This window comes from Nerophis ophidion, linkage group LG08 (assembly GCF_033978795.1).
Source record: "Nerophis ophidion isolate RoL-2023_Sa linkage group LG08, RoL_Noph_v1.0, whole genome shotgun sequence".
Lineage (NCBI taxonomy): Eukaryota > Metazoa > Chordata > Actinopteri > Syngnathiformes > Syngnathidae > Nerophis > Nerophis ophidion.
Window position 1 is genome coordinate 38062387 of NC_084618.1, and position 26307 is coordinate 38088693.

Consider the following 26307-nt stretch of genomic DNA (forward strand, 5'->3'; position numbering starts at 1 on the left):
AAACAGTCAAAACTTCGATCATTGGCTTTGTTGTTACTTCGTATTATTCCGTCTTGTTAGCAAAGCGCGTTCTGCTTGGTCATTCCACATAGGTCACGCCAAAGCTGTGTTATTGATGCCAAAAATGAAGTCCATCTTGAATCAAGAGATTTCATATCCACTTTGCCCAGACATCTGTTAAAAGCTGGTAGCAGTCTCGGTTAGCCAAGAGTGCTGTGTCGGTTAACAGTGTTTTTTTGATAATGCTCGCATCAAAGTTCAACCAATATGGAAATGTGTTATTGATGAGGCAGGGGTTGAAGAAGAAGTCCGTCAAAAAGTTGTTCGGCCAAAGTTTGTCAACTTGGGATTGTCCTGGAGAAGATAAGGTAGCGCCAAGATTTACTGGTTATGTTCTTAATTAGTAGCGTTCACCCTTTTTCTAACAAAAATCTTGTTGTCTTTATTTATCGCCAAAATATAGTAATATAAAATAAGGCAAATACTGCACATATAGTTTATATATTATAATATGTAATTTAACACTTGAATTAGGCCAAATACTTGTAAAATATGCGTTTTAAAAAGAATCTGCGACGTTGTAAAATTGATATTTGAAGCGACATGTATCTTATCCATTATCTTAGCTGGTCTTGTCGGCTCGAGGAAATAGTTTGCCGTTCATGGCTGTCACTCGCCATTGTCACGTCCACACGCACACACCTGGAGTGTATGCACACACACAGAAGCAGTCCCGAGAAGCAACTAACAATTTGTTAGTTACGATAGAGTATACATTCATGATTATATCATTAGCTAGAATCACACAAATGTAATGCGTGTTACGAAGGGCGTATTTACTTCATTATTTGCTAAAAGCCTGAAGATGGTGGTATACTTACAATACTTTGGAAAGTTAGCACACTTTTGGCAGCTGTGTAATGGTTGAAAAAAACTTTTTTTTAATGTGATTTGTTTATTGATTGCATAAGTAAGATATTGCTTAATTTGCATTTAGCAATTATTAATGAGTTGTACGTTTCTGTCAGGTTTTTACACTGGTATGCGCTTCATATATCTCTAATATCTATATATTTTAACTTTTTTCATTTTATACTAATAATAATATTTCTTCTTTTTTTTACACTGATTATTTTCTTAATTTATTTTACTCTTACTTTCACGACACCTTTTTATTAGAATTGATCTAATCTATATCACTCGGAAAGCTACACTGTCAGTTTTTCTTTTCTTCCTTGTAGTTATTTTGTATTTAATATTTAATTTTTTTTTTAATCTTTGCCAACGCCATAATCCATGGCTACACAATCTCTTTGCTTTTCTCTATTAATGAAAACATGGTGGCATTTAAATACAGGAAGTGAACAAGCTTTTTAATGACAAAATATAAACACATGAACGAAGTTAAACATATGGTGTGAATGAATGAACATTTACAGACATGGAGAAGAGGTACGATTAAATACATTCTGCTTCTTTCTACTCCTTTTCTGACATGTGAATTGGGCAAATTTAACATTTGATTTACTTCTATGTAGACCTTGTCGCCTGCAAATAAAACAAAGCATCTCAAACTATTTATTTTCAGAGCTTGAATTTTTTTTAAAATTATTATATAAACCAGCGGGCGATTTCATCATCTTCTTATTAGGCCTGACTTTGATGTCTGGCTCAACAAAACACATACTATCCCACACTTTGCACGCTAGGCTAATGACATGAACTTGCACCATATGTATTCCGTCAGGCGTCTTGTAGATGACAGGGATGCTCACCCCCTCTGAAGAATACACGGGAGAAGATTAAGATGTCCGTCTCATAACGAGCTCTGGATGCACGTTAATTGAAAGAGACAAAGCTGTGTGTTGTGTGTTATTGTGTGTTTTTTTACAAGCTTTAGTAAATCTATTGCTTTCATAAACCTAACAAATAGTATCTAGCAGTTCAGATGCTTGTCTATACATGTAGAGCTGTAACAGAAAAGGCTAACCTCTATTGTACATTTTTGTTTGTTTGTGCAGGCGGTCGGAGGAAGAAGTAGACATGGACAAGGTGACGGCCGCCATGGTGCTGACCAGCCTGTCCACCAGCCCTCTGGTCAGGAGCCCACCTGTCAAAGTCAGCGGTGAGTGTCACTTCATTTTATTTTGAATATATATACGGGCATCAAAGAGTTCGCCCACTGAAAAACAGCAGCGCCTACCAAGTAAAAATGTGCTATATGAAAACTCCAGTACTATGACAGCAGATCAATCCGCAATGTTGTGTAAGTGAGTCTTTTAAATTCCGGTTAGCTATAGTGGGGCAAAAAAGTATTTAGTCAGGCACCGATTGTGCAAGTTCTCCCACTTAAAATGATGACAGAGGTCTGTAATTTTCATCATAGGTACACTTTAACTGTGAGAGACAGAATGTGGAAGAAAAAAAAATCCAGGAATTCACATTGTAGGAATTTTAAAGAATGTATTTGTAAATTATGGTGGAAAATAAGTATTTGGTCAGTTCAAACAAGGAAAATCTCTGGCTCTCACAGACCTGTAACTTCTTCCTTAAGAAGCTCTTTTGTCCTCCACTCGTTACCTGTATTAATGGAACCTGTTTGAACTCGTTATCTGTATAAAAGACACCTGTCCACAGCCTCAAACATTCAGACTGCAAACTCCACTATGGCCAAGACCAAAGAGCTGTCGAAGGACACTAGGAAAATAATTGTAGACCTGCACCAGACTAGGAAGAGTGAATCTACAATAGGCAAGCAGCTTGGTGTGAAAAAATCAACTGTGGGAGCAGTTATCAAAAAATGGAAGACATACAAGACCACAGATAATCTCTCTCGATCTGGGGCTCCACGCTAGATCTCATCCTGTGGGGTCAAAATGATCATGAGAACGGTGAGCAAAAATCCAAGAACCACACAAGGGGACCTGGTGAATGACCTGCAGAGAGCTGGGACCAAAGTAGCAAAGGTTACCATCAGTAACACACTACGCCGACAGGGAATCAAATCCTGCAGGGCCAGACGTGTCCCCCTGCTTAAGCCAGTGCATGTCCAGGCCCGTCTGAAGTTTGCCAGAGAGCACATAGATGATACAGCAGAGGATTGGGAGAATGTCATGTGGTCAGATGAAACCAAAATATAACTTTTTGGTATAAACTCAACTCGTCGCGTTTGCAGGAAAAGGAATACTGAGTTGCATCCCAAGAACACCATACCTACTGTGAAACATGGGGGTGGAAACATCATGCTTTGGGGCTGTTTTTCTACTAAGGGGACAGGATGACTGATCCGTGTTAAGGAAGGAATGAATGGGGCCATGTATCGTGAGATTTTGAGCCAAAACCTCCTTCCATCAGTGAGAGCTTTGAAGATGAAACGTGGCAGGGTCTTCCAGCATGACAATGATCCCAAACACGGGCAACGAAGGAGTGGCTCCGTAAGAAGCGTTTGAAAGTCCTGGAGTGGCCTAGCCAGTCCTCAGACCTCAACCCCATGGAAAATCTGTGGAGGGAGTTGAAAGTATGTGTTGCTCGGCGACAGCCGCAAAACATCACTGCTCTCGAGAAGATCTGCATAGAGTAATGGGCCAAAATACCAGCTACTGTGTGTGCAAACCTGGTTAAGACCTATAGTAATCGTTTGACATCTGTTATTGCCAACATAGGTTATATTACAAAGTATTGAGTTGAATTTTTGTTATTGACCAAATACAGTTGTGATCAAAATTATTCTAACCCACACAATTTGAGTGTTTGAGCAAGTTGGACATTTATTCCGTATTTTGTTTATAGTCATATCAAATAAAGATGTGTCAAATAGACAAATGCAACTTAAATTGTAACACTGTATTTTACAAAATACCAAAAAAGGACATTTTTCTTAATATCTCATTGACAAAATTATTCAACCCCCTAGTTACATGCATCTTTAGTACTTAGTAGAACACCCTTTGGCAGTAATTACATCCTTCAAACGTGATACATAACCGGACACAAGCTTCTTGCAACGATCTTCAGGTATTTTAGCCTATTCCTCTTGGGCAAAGGCCTCCAGTTCGTTCATATTCTTGGGCTTGCATGCTGCAACTGCCTTCTTCAAGTCCCACCACAGGTTTTCTATAGGATTTAGGTCTGGGGACTGTGAAGGCCACTCCAGTCTTCCAGCCCTTCTTCTGCAACCATTCTGATGTTGATTTGGAGGTATGCTTGGGCTCGTTGTTCTGTTGGAAGGTCCAACGTCTCCCAAGCCTCAGCTTTGTCACTGACTTCATGACATTTGCAGCTAATATATCCTGGTAGGAAATAGAATTCATAATGCCTTGAACGCGCTGGAGATTCCCGGTACCTGAGGAAACAGCCCCAGTGCATGATTGACCCCCCACCATGCCTAACAGTAGGCAAGGTGTTCTTCTCTTTGTAAGCTTTATTTTTTTCTCCTCCAGACATAACGTTGATTCATAGGCCCAAAAAGTTCCAGTTTTGTCTTATAACTCCATAGAACAGTTTCCCAAAACCTTTGGGGTTTGTCCAGATGATTTTTGGCATACTGGAGTCTATTTCTTGTGCCTGGTAGTCAGAAGTGGGGTGCGCCTGGGAGTTCTGGCATGGAGGCCTTCATGTCTGGGACGAAACCTGCGTTCCCCCCTCTGCAATGTCCTGTTGTAGTTCCTCAGCTGTTACCCGGGGGTTTTTCACCACTGTACGCTTCAAATACCGGACAGCAGTTGCACACAGCATCCTCTTTCTACCACGCCCAGGTAGTGTTTCCATTGTGCCTTTAGCTTTAAACTTGCGAATTATGTTCCCAACTGTGTCTCTTGGAATGTGTAATGTCTTTGCTATTTTCTTATATCCATATCCTTTCTTGTGAAGAGAAATTACCTCCTCTCTTGACTTCTTTGACCACTCCCTGGACTTCACCATGTTGCAAATACACCATTGACCATCTACAGGAAGCTGAGCGTCACAGTCTTTTTCAATCAGTTTAATTGTTGCTCGTTATGGTTCTAATCACATCTACAGGTGTTTTCAACACCTGATTGAAAAGCCCTTATTCAAATTCTGTTCTTAAGAGTTATGATCTTCAAGGGGTTGAATAATTTTGTCAATGAGATATTAAGAGAAATGACACTGTTTGGTATTTTACAAAATATAATGTTGTAATTCAAGTTGCATTTGTCTATTTAATGCATCTTTATTTGATATGACTATAAACAAAATACGGAATAAATGTTCAACTTGCTAACACACCAAAATTGTGTGTGTGGGGGCGGGGGGGTTGAAAAGTTTTGATCACAACTGTACTTATTTTCCACCATAATTTACAAAATAAATTCTTTAAAATTCCTACAATGTGAATTTCTGGATTTTTTTTTTCACATTCTGTCTCTCACAGTTGAAGTGTAACTATGATGACAATTACAGACATCTGTCATCATTTTAAGTGGGAGAACTTGCACAATCGGTGGCTGACTAAATACTCTTTTGCCCTACTGTATGTACATTTTATGTCCAACCTTACTCCTCTTTTCATGCTGTTTCTCTTTCATTTTTAAATAGGCCAACTTGGTGTTGGAGAGTATCACTCACAAAAAGCTTCTTTTATCAAGCTAATATCGAGGAGAAGAAAACGTCTCCCAACACATTAATTTTCCTTTGTGGTCATCAACCACAACATATTTGTGTGAAGTGCACACTTGTCTTAATTCATTAGATTTTCCCTACCATGAATGTTTTTATCCAGAGGCCCTGAGTGGATCCTGGAAAGAGAACGGCTCAGCGGGACCCTTCACGCCGTCCAGCAACAGCTCTTCGGGGGGCTACTGGAGCTGGTCGGCCCCTAGCGACCAGTCCAATCCATCCACGCCCTCCCCGCCGCTCTCGGCTGACAGCTTCAAGCCCTTCCGTGTGCCCGGTCTGGGCGGCGTGGGAGCCGGCCCTACGGGGCCAGAGGACCCCAGCCTGGACGAGCAGGACGGCAGCAGTCTGCTCTTTGACGAGCCCATACCACGCAAGCGCAAGGTGGGGACGACTCATACCTACCTGCATTAATCACATATAATCACAGCAGTATGATGATTCTATGTGTCTACATTAAAACATTCTTGTTCATACTGCATTAATATATACTCATTTTAAACATTCATGTAGAGAGGGAAATCACAACTTAGCCAATTGACCAAAACTGTATTTATTAAACAGTAATTAATAGGGTTGGGTATCGTTTGAATTTTAACGATTCCGATTCTTGGTTTCGATTCCGATTCCTGACGATTCTGAATTCCGATTCTTCTTGTACCATGCAAGGTTTGACAGGTAGTCCCTGGAAAGTGGTATGTAGTTTGGGTTGAGAGTTTTCACCATGTCCCTGCAAACATAAACAAACATGTAATGTTGCTGTTACTGTTTAGCCCTGTATCAATTAGCTTAGCTCTAACGTTATTGCTCAACTAACATAAATGTTGGAGATTCCACCTCTGATAAGGAATGCAGTCTTTTGACTATGTGTGCAGTGACCTTTCTGTGGCACTCTTCCGTCTGTGTCACCGACATCTTCCCCATTGCCGCTACGGTGAACGGAGTACGCTGAGCACATCGCGGAGCCTGGCTAGCAGGTTGTAAATTGTCTATGAAAAAATATGCGGGCTAATTTGTTAGCTGCCTCAGCGTTGGCGCAAAACACATTATTTATCGCATATATATTGTTTTACTTACCGGATTCGGACTGCAGTGCAGTCATCGAGGTGCCAGGCTGGGTGTCGGAGCCAGAGGAAGAGGCAGAGGAGGACGGTCGGCGCAGCGCGTCGAAGACAGGACACGCATTTATTTGTACTCCATGAACTCGGAGGTGCTTCATCATGTTCGACGTGCACCATCCTAAGCACGAAACAGTCCTGTCGCACGTGTTACATTTCGCCGATATTTCATTTTTTTTAGTAAAATAAAGCCACACTTTCGACCGCCGACGCCCCCTATCCATGCTTGACTGACTCGCTCGGCTACATAGGCTCAGCTATGCTAACACTTCCGGCGGTGGGCGCTTCTTCGTTGGTGTTCAGCGGCTTCTTCTTCCGGTCGGCGGACTTATGTGTTGGGTGTGTTATGTCCAGACTATGTGACGTCATGCAAATTCACTTCCTGATGTCACATTCTTTTGAGTGTCGAACAAGCTCTCTAGTAGAGCAGCCTGTAGGTTCAATGTGCATAATTGAATATATTAGTCGCTCAGGCAGTAATGTATTTTAGGGAATGGGGAATGTCATTTTCTAATGGGGAAAGACGTTAATGTCTCTTGTTTTCATGTTAGCATTTAAGCTAACTCGCGCTATCTTGCTTCATCAATAAATGAGCAGTGTCGCCTGTGAGTTTATCAAAGTGTTATCAATCACGGCTTGATGACAATTGTAATTTAAAAAGGTAATACTAACTGTGGGAAGTTTTATCAAGGTTTATTATCAAATCGTGTTACATCCCTACTTGCTACTGAATTGCTATTTTCTACTTACTACTTGCTTACTTACTACTTATCCACTTGCATTGACAGCATTTACCATGAATTGATTTACGTGGACCCCGACTTAAACAAGTTGAAAAAGGTATTCGGGTGTTACCATTTAGTGGTCAATTGTACGGAATATGTACTGTACTGTGCAATCTACTAATAAAGTTTCAATCAATCAATTGAAGCAGTTACTTAAAGGCCTACTGAAATGAGATTTTCTTATTTAAACGGGGATAGCAGGTCCATTCTATGTGTCATACATGATCATTTCGCGATATTGCCATATTTTTGCTGAAAGGATTTAGTAGGGAACATCCACGATAATGTTTGCAACTTTTGGTCGCTAACAGAAAAGCCCTGCCTTTACCGGAAGCCGCAGATGATGACGTCACCTGTTTGATGGCTCCTCACATATTCACATTGTTTTTAATGGGAGCCTCATACAAAAAGTGCTTTTCGGACTGCGAAAACGACAATTTCCCCATTAATTTGAGCGAGGATGAAAGATTCGTGTTTGAGGATATTGATAGCGACGGACTAGGGAAAAAAAAAAGTTAAATAAAAGTGGGGGAAAAAACGCAATTGCATTGGGACGGATTCTGATGTTTTTAGACACATTTACTAGGTTAATTCTGGGAAATCCCTTATGTTTCTATTGTGTTGCTAGTGTTTTAGTGGGTTTAATATTACCTGATAGTCGGAAGGGTGTCTCCACGGGTGTCTTGACGCGCAGTGTCTCAGGGGAGTCGACGGCAGCTATGGACGGCACAAGCTCAGCTTTTCTCCGGTAAGAACTGACTTTTTAACCACAATTTTCTGACCGAAACCTGCTGGTTGACATGTGGTCGGGATCCACGTTCTCTTGACCGTGCTCTGATCCATAGGAAAGTTTCACCTCCAGGAATTTTAAACAAGGAATCAGCATGTGTTTGTGTGGCTAAAGGCTAAAGCTTCCAAACTCCATCTTTCTACTTTGACTTCTCCAATATTAATTGAACAAATTGCAAAAGATTCAGCAACACAGATATCCAAAAAACTGTATAATTATGCCGTTAAAGCAGACGACTTTTAGCTGTGTGTGCGCAGCGCTCATACTGCCAAAAAAACCCGTGACGTCTTGTTTACACCTCATCATTACATGACGTTTCGAAGACGAAACTCCCGGGAAATTTCAAATTTTAATTTAGTAAACTAAAAATGCCGTATTGGCATGTGTTGCAATGTTAATATTTCATCATTGATATAAAAAACTATTAGACTGTGTGGTGGGTAGTAGTGGGTTTCAGTAGGCCTTTAAAGTTGGGATAAAGGATTGCAACATTCAGTAGCAGCCAGCAGAGAGCGCAGTTCAATCAAACGCTAGTTTGACACTAGTTTGCTGCCATGGGCTACAGTGATGTGAAGAGGTTTATCTCGCCATCTTTTTGTCCCGCCTTTCCCCCTTTTCTTTTGTACAAGCAAGGGGGGCAATGTTGCATTGCTATTAAACCAAGACAGACGATACACAAAATAATAAATCAATTGTATTTCTCAAATATATTAAAAAAAAACATTATTTCAGCAAGGTTCCCTCTGCAATTCAAAAAGTACAAAAAAATGTTGGGGTAAAATATATGTAATTAAATATAAACATAATAAAAAGACATAACAAAAAACTAAACAATTTTGAAAAAATATTTTTGGGGAGTTGTTTTAAACACATTTGAATTTATGTTAAAATAACAAGGTTGTGGGACCTATTTTGTTGTAATGTAAATATAAATATTGTGTTATTGTTTTGAGGTATTTTATCCAGTATCACGTTGGGATAACAGTCTCCACTGAGATAAATGTGCAGCATTGAGCTCCTGTGGCTTCTTTGTTATGAACACACGTATACACACCTGCACACATTACTGCAGCTCATGCCTGCACTCTGCTGACATCTCATCATAACCTGAGCTCAGTGTCGCTCCCCCTCCATCTTTTCTTCCGCACCTTATCAGTGATGCTGCTTTGTCCCCGTCACCATCATCCACGTTGCATGTGGCAATATAACGACTGCAACATGGATGGCCTCTCGCTGTGTTAACTGAGAAGCAACACAAAGCAGAGCAGACATTTGTGCGGCGCAAGCAAGGCTGTAAATGAAGAATTAAATCGGGAAGCGGTGGGAAAACGAGAGGAGAACAAGGCCTCTGGATCACAACAAAGACCACGCTTACATTACATGCATGTTACATACATGGAGGCCATGTCTCACATGAAACCATCCCTTTATTTAATCAGCTGTGAAATAGGACTTTAAATGGATGAAAATGCTGCACAAGCACAATACACCAGGGACATGATTGTTAGGTTGTTTTTTTGAGAGGAGACAAAACATCTTGTCAGTATGAAATCTGCCTCCCCAAGAAGAGCGGCTTCATTAAAAGATCAACGCCCCGCTGGTGGACGTTGCTGTAATGACATTTGTGTTGTCTGTGCAGAACTCCATGAAGGTGATGTTCAAGTGTCTGTGGAAGAACTGTGGCAAAGTGCTGAGCACCTCCGCTGGCATCCAGAGACACATCCGCACCATCCACTTGGGGTGCGACACACACACTAATAAGCACACACACACACACGTTTTAACCTCAACTTCCTGTTCAGGCGTAACTGCGACTCCGACTGCAGCGATGGCGAGGAGGACTTCTACTACACGGAGATCAAGCTCAACACCGACTCTGTGGCCGAGGGCCTTAGCAGCTTGTCGCCCGTCTCGCCCTCCGTCCTCTCCCCAGTTTCTCCTTTGACCCCAGCCCTCAGCCAGCAGCCCGACCCCCACAGGCCACCGCTGCCGCCGCCACCCTGCGATGCCAAGGAGCCTCACGCTGGCAGCGCCACACCGCTTAGCCGCTCCGCGCCCAGTGCGCTCTACCTCATCCACACAGACCACGCCTACCAGGTGAGGCCACGCCCTCCACACCCCTCCTTATTTATCGCCCCTTTTACCATTTGACCTCCGCTCTCAGGCTACGGCCCCTGTGTCCATCCCATCCAACGGCAGCAACACTGTTGGCTCCGCCTCCAACAGCTTCACTCCCACCAACAGCTCCAGCTTTAGCATCTCCTGGCAGTCGCCGCCCGTCACGTTCACAGGCAACACGGTGAGAAAAATAATTATATATTTAGATATTTGAGCATGATGCAACATTAGCTTTAGAGGCCTACTGAAATGAGATATTCTTATTCAAACGGGGATAGCAGGTCCATTCTCTGTGTCATACTTGATCATTTTGCGATATTGCCATATTTTTGCTGAAAGAATTTAGTAGAGAACATCCACGATAAAGTTTGCAACTTTTGGTGCTAATAAAAAAGCGTCGCATTTACCGGAAGTCGCAGACGATGACGTCACCCGTGTGAGGGCTCCTCACATCCTCATATTGTTTTTAATGGGAGCCTCCAGCAGCAAGAGCTATTCGGACCGAGACAACGACAATTTCCCATTAATTTGAGCCAGGATGAAAGATTCATGGATGATGATATTGATAGCGGAGGACTAGAAGAAAAAAAATAATAACGTTTTTTTTTTTAAAAAAGGCGATTGCATTGGGACGGATTCAGATGTTTTTAGACACATTTTCTAGGATAATTCTGGGAAATCCCTTATCATTATATTGTGTTGCTAGTGTTTTAGTGAGATTAAATAGTACCTGATAGTCGGAGGGTGTGTCCACGGGTGTCTTGAGGCCAGTGTCTGAGGGAAGTCACGGCAGATACAAGGACGGCGCAAACTCCACAGATCTCCGGTAAGAGGTGACTTTTTAACACAATTATCTCACCGAAACCTGCTGGTTGACAAGTGGTCGGGATCCATGTTCGCTTGACCGCTCGGTTCCATAGTAAAGCTTCACCTCCAGGAATTTTAAACAAGGAATCACCGTATGTTTGTGTGGCTAAAGGCTAAAGCTTCACACCTCCATCTTTCTACTTTGACTCCTCCATTATTAATTAAACAAACTGCAAAACATTCAGCAACACAGATGTCCAGAAAACTGTTTAATTGCGCGATGAAAAGAGACGACTTTTAGCCGTAAGTGGTGCTGCGCTAATATTTCCTGACAGTCTGTGACGTCACGCGCACGCGTCATCATTCCACGACGGAAATTTAAAATTGCAATTTAGTAAACTAAAAAGGCCGTATTGGCGTGTGTTGCAATGTTAATATTTCATCATTGATATATAAACTATCAGACTGCGTGGTCGGTAATAGTGAACACATGACAGGTGAAACTAATGATCGTCATGGGGGAGCGTAAACAGCTACTAAGAGTCCAAAAAAACAACAGAACATAACCAAACAAAACATGATCACAAAGACATGACATAAAAATGATAAGAGTCAAGACAGCTAAGGCGGCTTTGTCTGTGTAAACCCAGTGGACACTTTTTGAATTGAGACCGTTTTGGCACACCGCAATGACGTCAGCGCCCCACAAATGCGCACTGCAGAGGATGCAGCCACCGAATTGAGACACAGGACGAAAACAGCTCATTAGCATTAAAGAGGAACATTATCACCAGACCTATGTACGCGTCAATATATACCTTGATGTTGCAGAAAAAAGACCATATATTTTTTTAACCGATTTCTGAACTCTAAATGGGCGAATTTTGGCGAATTAAATGCCTTTCTGTTTAACCCTCTTGGAGCGATGACGTCAGTACGTGACGTTGCCTAGGTAAGAAAGACGCCATTTTCATTTTCTCCAACACATTACAAACACCGCGTCTCAGCTTTGTTAGTTTCCGTTTTTTCAAATATTTTTTGGAACCTTGGAGACATCATGCCTCGTCGGTGTGTTGTCGGAGGGTGTAACAACACTAACAGGGAGGGATGCAAGCTGCACCACTGGCCCGAAGATGCGAAAGTGGCAAGAAATCTGCCGCCAGACCCCCATTGAATGTGCCGGAGTGTCTCCACATTTTACCGGCGATGACAGACATGGCACAGAAATGTATAGACAACCTGCAGGTGCATTTGCAACGATGAAGTCAACGAAATCACAAAGGTGAGTTTTGTTGATGTTGTTGACTTGTGTGCTAATCAGACATATTTGGTCACGGCGTGACTGCCAGCTAATCGATGCTAACATGCTATTTAGGCTAGCTGTATGTACATTTGAAACTATATTACGTTTCCTTCCACCCACATTTAATGCGAAAAAAACACTTACCATTTGAAGGATTTAAGTTGCTCCAGTGTCACGAGATGCGAAAGTCCTGATCGCTTGGTCCGCACATTTTACCACCGATGCTAACGCAGCTATTCGGCCATGCTATTCGCTCAATAGCTTCAGTTTCTTCTTCAATACTTTCATATTCCAACCATCCGTTTCAATACATGCGTAATCTGTTGAATCGCTTAAGCCGCTGAAATCCGAGTCTGAATCCGAGCTAATGTCGCTATATCTTGCTGTGCAATTCGCCATTGTTTGTTTACATTGGCAGCACTGTGTGACGTCACAGGAAAATGGACAGTGTCTTCGAAGATAGCGAAAATACGGCACTTTAAAGCTTTTTTTAGGGATATTCCGGGACTGGTAAAATTTTGAAAAAAAATTCAAAAAATACAACAAGCCACTGGGAACTGATTTTTATTGTTTTTAACCCTCAATTGTGATAATGTTCCCCTTTAAAGCTACAGGCACACAAAACTGCGTGTTCCCAGTATGGCTTATTAAAAGCATTTCTGAAAGGTATTAATCCAGCATCTAGGCTCACACTTTCAGTACACTTTTGCGGGACAAACATGTTTAAAATGATTCTAACCTAAGATTTTTTTTTTTTATTGTTTTTCATAGATGTCACCTAGTAAGAGTCATGGCTTCGGTGAGCAGCGTTCCCAGACCATCGCGGTGCTCTCGTCCCCGCCCCGAGCTACCACGGCCCTCAGGTACAAGCGCTGCGTTCTTCCGGAAGCACAACAAAACACACCTCAAATGTTGCACCGTTTCTCTTTGCAGTCGTAAAGTACGCGGCGAAGGCAAGAAGTGCCGCAAAGTGTACGGGATGGAGAATCGCGACATGTGGTGCACCGCGTGCCGCTGGAAGAAGGCCTGCCAGAGATTTACCGACTGAGTCTGACGTCTCGTAAACCTCGCGCCTCGCGTCATTTAATTGGGGGGGGTGGGAGCCTCATTTTGCATGCATTCTCTTCAGCTCAGAAAACGCAAATCTGTCCGTCAAGCTCCGGCTCCGCCCCCTTGCAACTCAGCAAGCAGATTCATTCCAGCAGTCGGCGGCAAAACCAGGATGTTCCCCCGCCTAGCCTCGCCATTTCTTTCATTCCCGCTTTTTGGGAAAACCCAGTGCAGCTAAACTGTGTACGATTTTTTTATTTTTCGTTGGCATCTTTTCAGTGTTTTGGAAAGTTCTGTTTTTAAGACCAAGGAACAAAGAGTACAAAAGTACTAAAAGCTTTTTGGTTTTGGCAACGTTTTTTTTTGTACGCAAAAGAAGACTGAAAGGCTTTACTGACATTTTGTAGAAGGACTTCCTCTACATCTCGTCTTTTAAGGACTTCTCCCGAGATGATGCGTCGGTGTCACGTCCTGTCCTAGCTTGCTAGCGCACCTGAGCCTGGCGGGAACACCTGGCAACTTTGCTTTCTTTGTTTTATCAGGTATTGGGATGCTAATTCGAGCAAAAACCAGCAGCTCCTTTTGGATTGTTTTTGTTGTATCGCAACCAAAAGCTCTTTTGTTTAATTTTTGTTGCGGTGCCATGCTTACGCTTCTTTTTTTCCTTTATTTTGGTCAAACCAAGATACTTTGACGACAAAAAAGAAACGTGCACCACCCTAAAGCCCCCACGTTGCCCTTCTCCTTTTCCCTGAGGGAACAAAACTCCTTTTTATTTTGTTTCTCTAGTAAGCTCACCAAAGGAGGAGGGCCTAAAACCAAACAAGAGACACTTATCGCAGCACTTACTACATTTGTTAGCGCCTGAGCGTCAATTCCATGCTCAAAAATGTATAGGCAGGAAGTCATGTGACATCAAAGGAAGTTAGCTAGGTGGAAAAGCACTTGATTAGGTCACTGTGTATTTTTGTTTTTTGTTCGTCAAATTGATTTGTTCCTGTCGCTTGTTGGCGGAAAACATCGTTAAAGCCAAAAAAAAAAAAAAAAAGTTTACAGATTTTGCGACATCACGTAACACATACAGTATATCTTTTTTTTTTGTGAATTTTCATCATATTTTTCATGTTCCTTTTGTTGCATTTATTCTCTGTTGATACAATGTGTAAGTAGTTTGCCCGTTAACTAACCACGACACAGATGGTCAAACCTGTCACGCTTCTGGTGCTTCGGAACAGAGCGCCGACCTTAACGGCACTTCCCTAAAGAACAAAAACAGAATAATCGTTGTGCTTCTTCCGCATGGTTCCGTTGGGAATTAACTAAAAAAAAAGTATCCATTGTTGACAAATCCTATATATCATGGAAGAAAACCATTTGAAAAACATGTTTTTATTTGGGCCATTTCCATATAAATCTATATTCCCTTTTTATTTCATGGCTTTTGTTTTTTTTTGTTGTTGTTTGGTTGCCATCAAGACAAAACATTGTCTGAAACGCGACGACAGCTGGAATGCTGTGCGTGAAGTATGCCCCCGTAAAGCACTTCGACAGAACGAAGCCGTGTCCCTACGACCATCCCTAGAAAACTTTCTGTCCGCCTTTTTTAAGCCCCGCCCCTTTGCAGTCATCTTTAAAATCCAATCCGATCCTGACTCTTTCTGCCAAACATCCTTGGAAGTGCTATTCAAAATCATTTTAAGGGGCGGCATGGCGTAGTGGGTAGAGCGGCCGTGCCAGAAACCTGAGGGTTGCAGGTTCGCTCCCCGCCTATTGACATCCAAATCGCTGCCGTTGTGTCCTTGGGCAGGACACTTCACCCTTGCCCCCGGTGCCGCTCACACTGGTGAATGAATGAATGATATGTGGCAAACTGGCAGCCACGCTTCCGTCAGTCTACCCCAGGGCAGCTGTGGCTACAGATGTAGCTTACCACCACCAGGTGTGAATGAATGATGGGTTCCCACTTCTCTGTGAGCGTTTTGAGTATCTAATAATAGAAAAGCGCCATATAAATCTAATCCATTATTATTATTATTATTATTATGACGTGCTGTTTTCTCCATCTTTTCTACATGTTACTATGAAACGACAACATGAAAATGACGAGAATCAGCAGCTCCTCTGAGGCTGTACGGACTCCATTATTCCACTTTGGCAAGCAAACAGGAGTTTAGAACATTCCAAAAAACAACATTCAGCAATTACATTACAATATTTATTATTAAATAATGTATTGATCCCTTAATCCCTTTGTTTGATTACAAAACTGTAAGGTTTTAGTGAGGAACCGAAGAAAAAATGTTTTAATTTATTTTCCAAATTTTTTTATCAGTTTGTTCTGCTTCATAAAAAAAAATGCAACCAATTGCGTAAGCTGATTGTTGGCAACATAAGTAATGCATTGCAGAATATGTGCAAAATAAGTCCTGGAACAAGTCTTTTGTAGTTTTTATTATTATTCATACGGTATATGAGCTCGTCCAAACACTTATTGTGTCTACACAATACAGTGTAGACACACAAGCAGCCAGGCATTTTAGGCTAATAAAGGTTTATAACAGTTTTGTTTTGCTTTGTTTCCCGGTACGTAAAAAAAAAAAAAGCTAAAATAACCCCAATTTATCTACTTTTCCAAACTGCTGGTGTTCTGGTGAGATGTTAATGTGAAACATTTCACGTAACTACAATCGCTATCATAAATAGCGCTTTATATATTTGATAACAATTTTTTTACTTTATTTTTGTGTTTTGTCATTTGATTTACATGTTTCACACTGCAAACAATCAAATGTATGATTTATAGGGTTATAGTGTTTCCTTTTGCTGGGAAACCGAAAGCGCTGCTAGCATGCCTTGCGGCGTGATTTTCATCTTCACATCAACCTGGAAAAAAATCATACATTAGATATTTTAATTGTTTGTCGTGTGAAACGAGTTTATTATATGACATGCCTTGTGGTTACAGTTTCCGCCCTGAGATCGATAGGTTGTGGGTTCAAACCCCCGCCGAATCATACCAAAGGCTATCAAAATGGGACCCATTACCTCCCTGCTTGGCACTCAGCATCAAGGGTTGGAATTGGGAAATAAATCAGCAAAAATGATTCCCGGGCGCGGCCTCTGCTGCTGCCCACTGCTCCCCTCACATCCCAGGGGGTGATCAAGGGTGATGGGTCAAATGCAGAGAATAATTTCACCACACCTAGTGTGTGTGTGTTACTATCATTGGTACTTTAACTTTAAGATGCAAAAGTATATTGTTATTTACTGTAACAATTGTACTCACATGAGAGTAGCAAATCAATTTCTGCATTGTTTGAACTCCTACACATTCGCAGATAAAACCGCGGTGGGAAATTGGCTTATCCTTCACAATCATTTTGAGAGACTTTAGAAAACACGCTTGCAAAATGTGGCTACCGCTGTAGCCTTCAAAGCCCTCTAAACCAACTTCAAAAGCCTTCATCATCGTTTTATATAAGTCTATTTATCATTTAGTAACAATATGTAATATGTTCAATATTTACAGTGTTTTGGTCATTTTATTATTCCATGCATTACTGGAACTTTTTTTCAGCATTTATTTCCGGCAACTAATGTGTGTTCCTTCTTTCGTAAACAAAGGACGAGTGTGTTGTATCCACGGCAGACAATGAAGACGACTAGTATTGGACAAGTGAGGATTCACAACTTAAACAAGTTGAAAAACTTATTGGGGTGTTACCATTTAGTGGTCAATTGTACGGAATATGTACTGAACTGTGCAATCTACTAATAAAAGTATCAATCAATCAATCTTTTTGAAGCTGAATATACGGAGGAGGCTGTTTTATAGAAGCGAGCACGAACAGAGGGTGAAACGTTGGAACAGATGGAAGCCGAGAGAGTGAGGTCGGCTTGACTTGCCTTTAAATGGTGTGCTTACCCAAAATCAAACAGACAACTGTCCATGGAGTGAGTCACACTTTATATTGATCAAGATACATGCTTGTTATTACGACTACATGTCTGTAGAGCTAGCTGTGGAGCTAGCTGTGTACAAACAAAACATGACACGTCAATCAATAATTCGATGTTTATTTATACAGCCCTAAATCACAAGTGTCACAACGACATCCTCGGTTCAGATCCCACATCAGAGCAAGGAAAAACTCCACCCAATGGGATGACAATGAAAAACCTTGGAGAGGACCGCAGATGTGGGCCAACACATGTCTAAAGGTGGGGGAAATCATTGATTTTTAGATGCATCACAAATCTGACATGGACGATTATAAAACTGACTAATGAACATCAATAATCGATTTATTTACCAGAAAAAAAGGTAATGCAGACAGTTCTAAAATATGCAGCAAGCCACCTCACCCAGAAATCTGACCAGCTCCTTTATTTTAGGGCACTTATGTTCCAGTTTTGCACACACTTTCATTAATTCAAAAAATGTAGGAATTAATTGAACTGATTCTTATTACCAATGCACTACTTTTAAAAGTTGCGTGTCATAAACGCTTATTTAGTGAAACAAAAATTAATGCTTACGGAATGTAAATGAAGTATTGTTGGCGGTTTTTGGATGCATTTTCGAAGTGAAGCAGAATGAATTGCACCCATTAGCTGCATTTCTAGCCACCCAGAACGAGGTTTTGATTGATTGATTGATTGATTGATACTTTTATTAGTAGATTGCACAGTACAGTACATATTCCGTACAATTGGCCACTAAATGGTAACACTCCAATAAGTTTTTCAACTTGTTTAAGTCGGGGTCCACGTTAATCATCCATCCATTTTTCTACCGCTTATTCCCTTTGGGGTCGCGGGGGGCGCTGGTACCTATCTCAGCTACAATCAGGCGGACGGCGGGGTACACCCTGGACAAGTCGCCCCCTCATCGCAGGGCCAACACAGATAGACAAACAACATTCACGCTCACATTCACACACTAGGGCAGTGGTTCTTAACCTGGGTTCGATCGAACCCTAGAGGTTCGGGGAGTCGGCCTCAGGGGTTCGGCGGAGGTCAAAACACACCCGACTCATTGCGTGAATAAAATCTTCTCGCTATCGGCGTATTATGGATACTCCTAAACCAGGGGTGTCCAGAGTGCGGCCCGCCGACATCTTGGAATCCGTCCGCTAGACGTCATGAGTTTACTAAGAAATCTTGCCCGCAGGGAGATTGCATTAATTTAATATTTATAACATTTTAAATGCTGAGATTTTGACTCAAACTCATGGACAACATTAGTTTTTCCTGGTCAATGACTTTTTATGTTTGGAATGCGCATCTATTTATGCAAATAACCTTGCCTAGTCATGCTGAAAAAAAAAAATCACCCTATACAAAATGTAAACAGACAAGGTCACTGAACTTTGTGGATATTATAAAAAAAAAAGTCCAATCACCATAAAAAAATAAATAAATTACACCCATCCATTACAAAGCGTGATGAGAAAATGACCAGTACTTTTTAGAGGCGGTATAGTACCGAATATGATTCATTAGTATCGTGGTACTATACTAATAACGGTATAGCGTAAAACCCTAATATATATATATATATATATATATATATGTATATGTATATATATATATATGTATATGTATATATATATATATATATATATATATATATATATATATAATGTATATAGTTACTCTACATGCAGTCGACTTTCGGCCCTCAATGACATTTTTTTAGCCCCGAAGTCTAAATGTTTGGACACCCCTGCCCTAAACAATGTTCCCTCTAATTTCCCATCTGATTTGCAGGTGTGTAATTTATTGTGGTTTATTTTGTGCACCAGTAAAAAAAAAACATATAACTGGCTTGAATTTGAAGAAAAACAACAACTTATTTTTCACTAAAGAAGGGTTCGGTGAATGCGCATATGAAACTGCTGGGGTTCCGTAGTTCCAACAAGGTTAAGAACCACTGCACTACGGACAATTTAGTGTTGCCAATCAACCTATCCCCAGGTGCATGTCTTTGGAGGTGGGAGGAATCCGGAGTACCCGGAGGGATACCACGCATTCACGGGGAGAACATGCAAACTCCACACAGAAAGATCCCCAGCCCAGGATTGAACCCAGGACTACTCAGGTCCTTCGTATTGTGAGGCAGACGCACAAACCCCTCTACCACCGTGCTGCCTCACCTTTATCAATTTGTGGTAATAGATTTTCACAAATTGGAATACCAAAAGAAAAAAAAACTCTAGTTTTCTTGTTTCTCAGGATTGTGAAGGATAGGCAAAATTCCACAAAAAAAAGTGCAGTTTTGTTCATAGTTTTGGGGTTAGTGGGTGGAAAAAAAACCCCGAAAACAGCTCGTCAACAGGTTTTAAATTTAAAGAAATAAAAACTAAAGACCAGCGACAGTGTGGCTGGTGGTGCTAGCACTAAAAGAGCAACGCCAACAGACAAGGCGTCTTGACATTAGCGCGCAAAGGAGCCCAACAAACCCAATTCAAAAAAATGAACGCGATGGAAATACCGCTCATGTGACAGGAATACTTATGAGGAGCCGCTTTTGTTCTCTTTGCTTGTGTTTACCCGCTTGGGTGACGCCTGCATCCGATTTATAAGCTGAATGATGACAATGACACAAAACATCATTATTTGGCTGTTGGGAAAGATGTTCAAATCCAGATGTTTGAGTTAGGGGAGTAAATAAATGCATGAGTGTTGTATTCACAGCCAATTTCAAACAAGACGGTTCACATGATGACCGTTTCAGAAGCTCTTTTACAAGCTGCAATGACAGGTGTTGACCTCAAGAGGGAGACATTCGTCACACAATCTACACAGTCCTGCTAAAATCAGGGTGTCACGTGACTGTCGTGGGAGATTTGTTTAGTAGTTCCGGAATTGCACTCTTCTTAATTTTAATGACAACTCAAGCACTTATTTGGATTTAATGTGGGTTAGCTTTAGTTATCAAACTTTATTTATCCAGTCAGAATCTGGATGTGAACATGGATATATTTGATGACAAATTAATGAACTTCCTCTCATGATCTGGATCCAGTGACACATGAATATAAATCAAGAAGTAGTAAACAGATTTGAATCAAACCATTTTTGGGGGCTTATCACTATAATCAAAGTTTATCCAAGTCCAGAATCCCAGTTAAAGTCCAGAACATTTTTTGATGAAAATGAAGATGAATTATTAATTTTCATTTGGAACTGGATCAACTTTAGTCAAAGTCTGGTTTGGAGCTTTTGATCAGGATCTTTTCCCCTAACACTCCAAATGTTGTGAACCAGTTATGTTCAAATGTAGGTCTTGATCATCTGGATCTGTTTCCAGAGTACAAGTAGAGACAATATGAACTGATTTCAGTTTTTTTAATGGATCAAATCAGTTTGTTTTGTTTAGCTTGATAAAGAAAATGTTTAAAGTTGATTTAAGTCTGATTTCGATGCAGTTTGTTGTGAACTGATTCACTTAAGATCATGTTTGTAGCAAAACCCTCAAAACTGATTTGAACAGGATCCAATTTGGAAAAGTTAATCTGATTCAAATGCAGTTTGGTGTGTTTGAGCCAAGAGTGAATGTTTTCACTTTTGATAATGATTTGAAAGGACAGAGTTTGAATCTGGATTCTTTTAATAACAAGATCCACAATGTGTACATATTTGGATTGAATCTGGTTTGTAGCTTAATCAGGATCCATATCATGTTTCCTTACAGACATAAACTAAATAATAATTAAAAATAACAAAAAAACTGAACCAGTTTGGAGGACATTTTGGTATAGCTACAACATGCCCCAAAAGGATCCAGATTTTAAATCTGGATCGTTTTGTATTGGATCAAATCTGGTTAGTAGTTTGATCATGATCCATTTTTAAGTTGTTTTAACGCTGATTTCATTGCAGTTTGTCAACTGATTCACTTTGGATCGTAATTTGGGCAAACATAATGTCTTATTTTGTAGAAAGACCCTCAAATGTGTCCAGGTTGAGATCAAATCTGGTTTGTATTTTGACCAGGATCCATTTTTTTGTAACTTTGGACAGTTAACGTGATTTTGAGGCTGTTTGGTGAATAGATCCACTTTTGATATGGATGGACATCATTTGGATCTGGATCCTTTTTCTAAAAAAATACCCCAAAATGTAAACAGATTTAGATTAAATCTGGTTTGTAGCTAGATCAGAATCCAGATCATGTTAGATTACAAACAACATTGAGAAAAAAATAAACCAGTTTGGATAAAATTGTGTAGATAAAGTGTGATCCAACATGATTTAGATCCAGATTTTTAATGTGATCATTTTGGAAGAATAAGCATATGTAAACGCATACAGACCAAATCTGGTTTGAAGCTTGATCATGATCTTTTTTAAAGTTGGGAAAAGTTTGTGAATTAATTCACTTTGGATCGTGATCCGAAAGTGGAATTTCTGTCTTATGAATTTTTGATGGAGTCATAAGATGCAAATTGATCTGGATTCAATCTGGTGTGTGCTGATTTTTGATTTGTATCTTTTTTGGGAGGAGATACAGAAGTAATCCAAAATATTTTACCCAAATTTGGATCCGCCAGTCTAAATACTAAATGGGTTTTTATGAAAACTGGATCATTTTTCTAACAACAGATTTGAATCTGGATCCAGATGTAAACGCAAAAGGTCGTACTGGGAAGTCCGCCGTTTTTCCCCACGCTCATTAAACATGAATATGGGGATGCTACTTTTACTTCATTGTGCTGCTCGGACTGGGAGGCGTGTCACCATGGCAACCATGTTGACAGGGGAAAGGGTGGGCGGTCCTCCCCACAGGCGGGAAAGACGCACTTTTTTGGAGGGAATTTTGGATTCCTGAATGTGCCTTGACGGAGCTTCTTGAGGGAAGCCACTATGTTGGAATGTGCGGTGCTGGCGAGCCAGAACGTCTGTGAGGTTCCGCGTTAGACTTTTGTACTCGCTTATAAATATTGTAGGCTTTTTGTTCCCCCCTTTTGTTTTTTTTTGTTTGTTTTTTTGTTTCCGTTTTCTCCCTTCCTACAAAGGGCTTGTAGATAATTCCTGGTCGGTGTCGTGGTGCCGTGTTTGGTAAATCACGGAAAGCCTCACTAACTCAGCAAGCAAGCAGCGCCTACGGCAGCCAATGAGATCGTCGGCTCTCCAGCACGAGCGTCGCCGGTGTTGTACCGAAATCTGTTACCCATCGGAATTTGTAACTCCAGGGGGCGATGTTCCCATGGCGTTTGTTTGATGGTTAAACGGTAAGGCCAAAAAGGAGGAGAAGAAGAACGCTTGCGTAAATGGCGTAAACTATCCTGAAATTCTGACAACTGTTTCATTCCATGATAACTTTTAATCCGGAAAATGTATGTGTGTGAGAGAGAATCAACAGCTGATACAATGGACTCAAACTACAATGAAAGTAAGTCATCGATTTCAAGAATATGTGTAATTTATTCATGCTGAAATTCTGACAACTGACGTTTCAGCATTAAGGATAGTTTACGCCATTTACGCAAGCGTTCTTCTCCTCTTTGGCCTTGCCGTTTAACCATCAAACAAACGCCATAGGAACATCGCCCCCTGGAGTTACAAATTCCGATGGGTAACAGATTTCGGTACAACACCGGCTTTATTTAGCCTCGACTTCCATTTTAAACACATCGAATATCGGAAAACGACTTGTGAATATGCAACTCGGGACGTTCCCATTGGCTGCGAGCGGACTACAAAGATGACCTCAAGAACCCGATGACTGTCATACAGTGCGTGTAAATAGTCCACCCCGGTGCATGTTGCATGCTGACATGTTTACATCCACCTCCTTGTTGCGTGTCCTCCGCCGACTCCTCCATAAAACCTTAACCTGAAAGGTGAAAATACACACCCTTTGTTTTGAGTTAAAGTGACTGATTGATTGATTGAACATTTTATTACAAACCCCGTTTCTAAATGAGTTGAGAAATTGTGTTAGATGTAAATATAAACGGAATACAATGATTTGCAAATCCTTTTCAACCCATATTCAATTGATTGCACTACAAAGACAAGATATTTGATGTTCAAACGCATAACCTTTTTTTTTTTTGCAAATAATAATTAACTTGGAATTGCATGGCTGCAACACGTGCCAAAGTAGTTGGGAAAGGGCATGTTCACCACTGTGTTACATCACATTTTCTTTTAACAAAACTCAATAAACGTTTGGGAACTGAGGAAACTAATTGTTGAAGCTTTGAAAGTGGAATTCTTTCCCATTCTTGTTTTATGTAGAACTTCAGTCGTTCAACAGTCCGGGGTCTCCGCTGTCGTATTTTACGCTTCATAATGCGCCACACATTTTCGATGGGAGACAGGTCTGGACTGCAGGCGGGCCAGGAAAGTACCTGCACTCTTTAACTATAAAACCACACTGTTGTAACACGTGGCTTGGCATTGTCTTGCTGAAATAAGCAGGGGCGTCCAAGACGGCGCTTCGATGGCAGTATATGTTGCTCCAAAACCTGTATGTACCTTTCAGCATTAATGGTGCCTTCACAGATGTGTAAGTTACCCATGCCTTGGGCACTAATGCACCCCCATACCATCACAGATGCTGGCTTTTGAACTTTGCGTCGATAACAGTCTGGATGGTTCGCTTCTCCTTTGGTCCGAATGACACAATGTCGAATATTTCCAAAAACAATTGGAAATGTGGACTCGTCAGACCACAGAACATTTTTCCACTTTGCATCAGTCCATCTTAGATGATCCCGGGCCCAGAGAAGCCAGCGGCGTTTCTGGATGCTGTTGATAAATGGCTTTCACTTTGCATAGGAGAGCTTTAATTTGCACTTAAAGATGTAGCAACGAACTGTATTTAGTGACAGCGGTTTTCTGACGTGTTCCTGAGCCCATGTGGTGATATCCTTTAGAGATTGATGTCGGTTTTTGATACAGTGCCGCCTGAGGGATCCAAGGTCACGGTCATTCAATGTTGGACCGTAGATGTTGAAATCCCTAAATTTCTTGCAATTGCACTTTGAGAAACGTTGTTCTTAAACTATTTGACTATTTGCTCACGCAGTTGTGAACAAAGGGGTGTACCTCGACCCATCCTTTCTTGTGAAAGACTGAGCATTTTTTGGGAAGCTGTTTTTATACCTAATCATGGCACCCACCTGTTCCCAATTAGCATGCACATCTGTGGGATGTTCCAAATGAGTGTTTGATGAGCATTCCTCAACTTTATCAGTATTTATTGCCACCTTTCCCAACTTCTTTGTCACGTGTTCCTGGCGTCAAATTCTAAAGTTAATGATTATTTGCACACAAAAAATGTTTAGATGGGACTCTTGCTTACTATATTGGATCCACTTTGGACTTGATTCTCACGGTTACGTTAGATCCACTATGGATTGGACTTTCACAATATCATGTTAGATCCACTCGACATCCATTGCTTTCGGTCCCCTGGGGGGGTTGCCCACATATGTGGTCCTTTCCAAAGTTTCTCATAGTCATCATGGTCGACGTCCCACTGGGGTGAGTATTTCCTTGCCCTTATGTGGGCTCTACCGAGGATGACGTTGTGGGTTGTGCAGCTCTTTGAGGCACTTGTGATTTATGGCTATACAAATAAACATTCATTGATTATCAGTTTGAACATCAAATATGTTGCATATTCAATTGAATATGGGTTGAAAATGATTTGCAAATCATTGTATTCCGTTTATATTTACATCTGACACAATTTCCCAACTCATATGGAAACAGGGTTTGTAGTAGATTGCACAGTTCAGTACATATTCCGTACAATTGACCACTAAATGGTAACACCCGAATAAGTTTTTCAACTTGTTTAAGTCGGGGTCCACGTTAATCAATTCATGGTAAACAACATTCTTGACAAGAAACATTACATTCAAAAGAAAGCTAGCATAGCTTCAACAGCTCAGAAACCCTAGCGGACTAAGCTAATTGCGAAAATGCAGCGTAAAGCTAAATTGTCTTCTTTTTCTGTCGTTTGTTGGGGGGGGGTACTAACACATTATAAGCTAGTTAGTTTTGGGCAAGCTATTAATTAGTTTGAAGCTAATATTGGAAAATAAACACTTTTTGGTTAACTTCCCTAGCGTCAACATTAGCGGCTAGCACACGGGCGATGTGAACTTCTTGTTAGCTATGCATCTTGTCCCTCTTTTATTCGTATATTTTTTGTTTTTTATGGCCAAGCACATGACCACTAGCGGCATCATGCTGAACTCTACATTTTAGGCGTCAAAGGACCATGGATCTGCCAAAGAGGCGCCAATTAGCTTAGCTTAGCATAAAAACATGCCGCTAATGGGGTCAACAAAGCCGTGGCCCATCTCCACTTAACAGAAAAGTCTACATACAGATAACAAATACAACTTTATTTCATTTGTGGATAACTAAGCTCTCCACTTAAAGCACTTGCAATATATACAGTGTATATATAAGTATATATGATGTATGTTTTATCTTAAATAGTACTCTATTGCACCAAGGATTTTTATGGCGTCCAACCATGTTGTCACATCCACTAATAATCTTTGAAAATACTCCATGAAAACTGACTGTTAAATCCTGTATTATTATTTTTTATTTCTTTGCTGTGTGTGTGTAGAACCTGCCATCCTTCCTCGTCGTAAAATGTGTTTACTGACACTTGCGTTTGTTCTGGTGCTGTTGCTGTTGTTGTTTGTACAACTTTTTAAACTC

At 40.8% G+C, this 26307-nt stretch overlaps 1 protein-coding gene across 1 annotated transcript in view; it reads left to right on the top strand.

The window, feature by feature from the left end:
* Positions 1–15035, top strand: part of znf704 (zinc finger protein 704) — a 109648-nt gene extending 94613 nt beyond the window's left edge. The window contains exons 3-9 of the mRNA XM_061908498.1: positions 2022–2125; positions 5741–6018; positions 9967–10067; positions 10130–10424; positions 10492–10626; positions 13327–13418; positions 13489–15035. Of these exons, the coding sequence (XP_061764482.1) occupies positions 2022–2125; positions 5741–6018; positions 9967–10067; positions 10130–10424; positions 10492–10626; positions 13327–13418; positions 13489–13603 (1120 nt within the window). The 3' untranslated portion in view covers positions 13604–15035. The remainder of the gene's footprint in view (positions 1–2021; positions 2126–5740; positions 6019–9966; positions 10068–10129; positions 10425–10491; positions 10627–13326; positions 13419–13488) is intronic.
* Positions 15036–26307: the final 11272 nt, after the last annotated feature.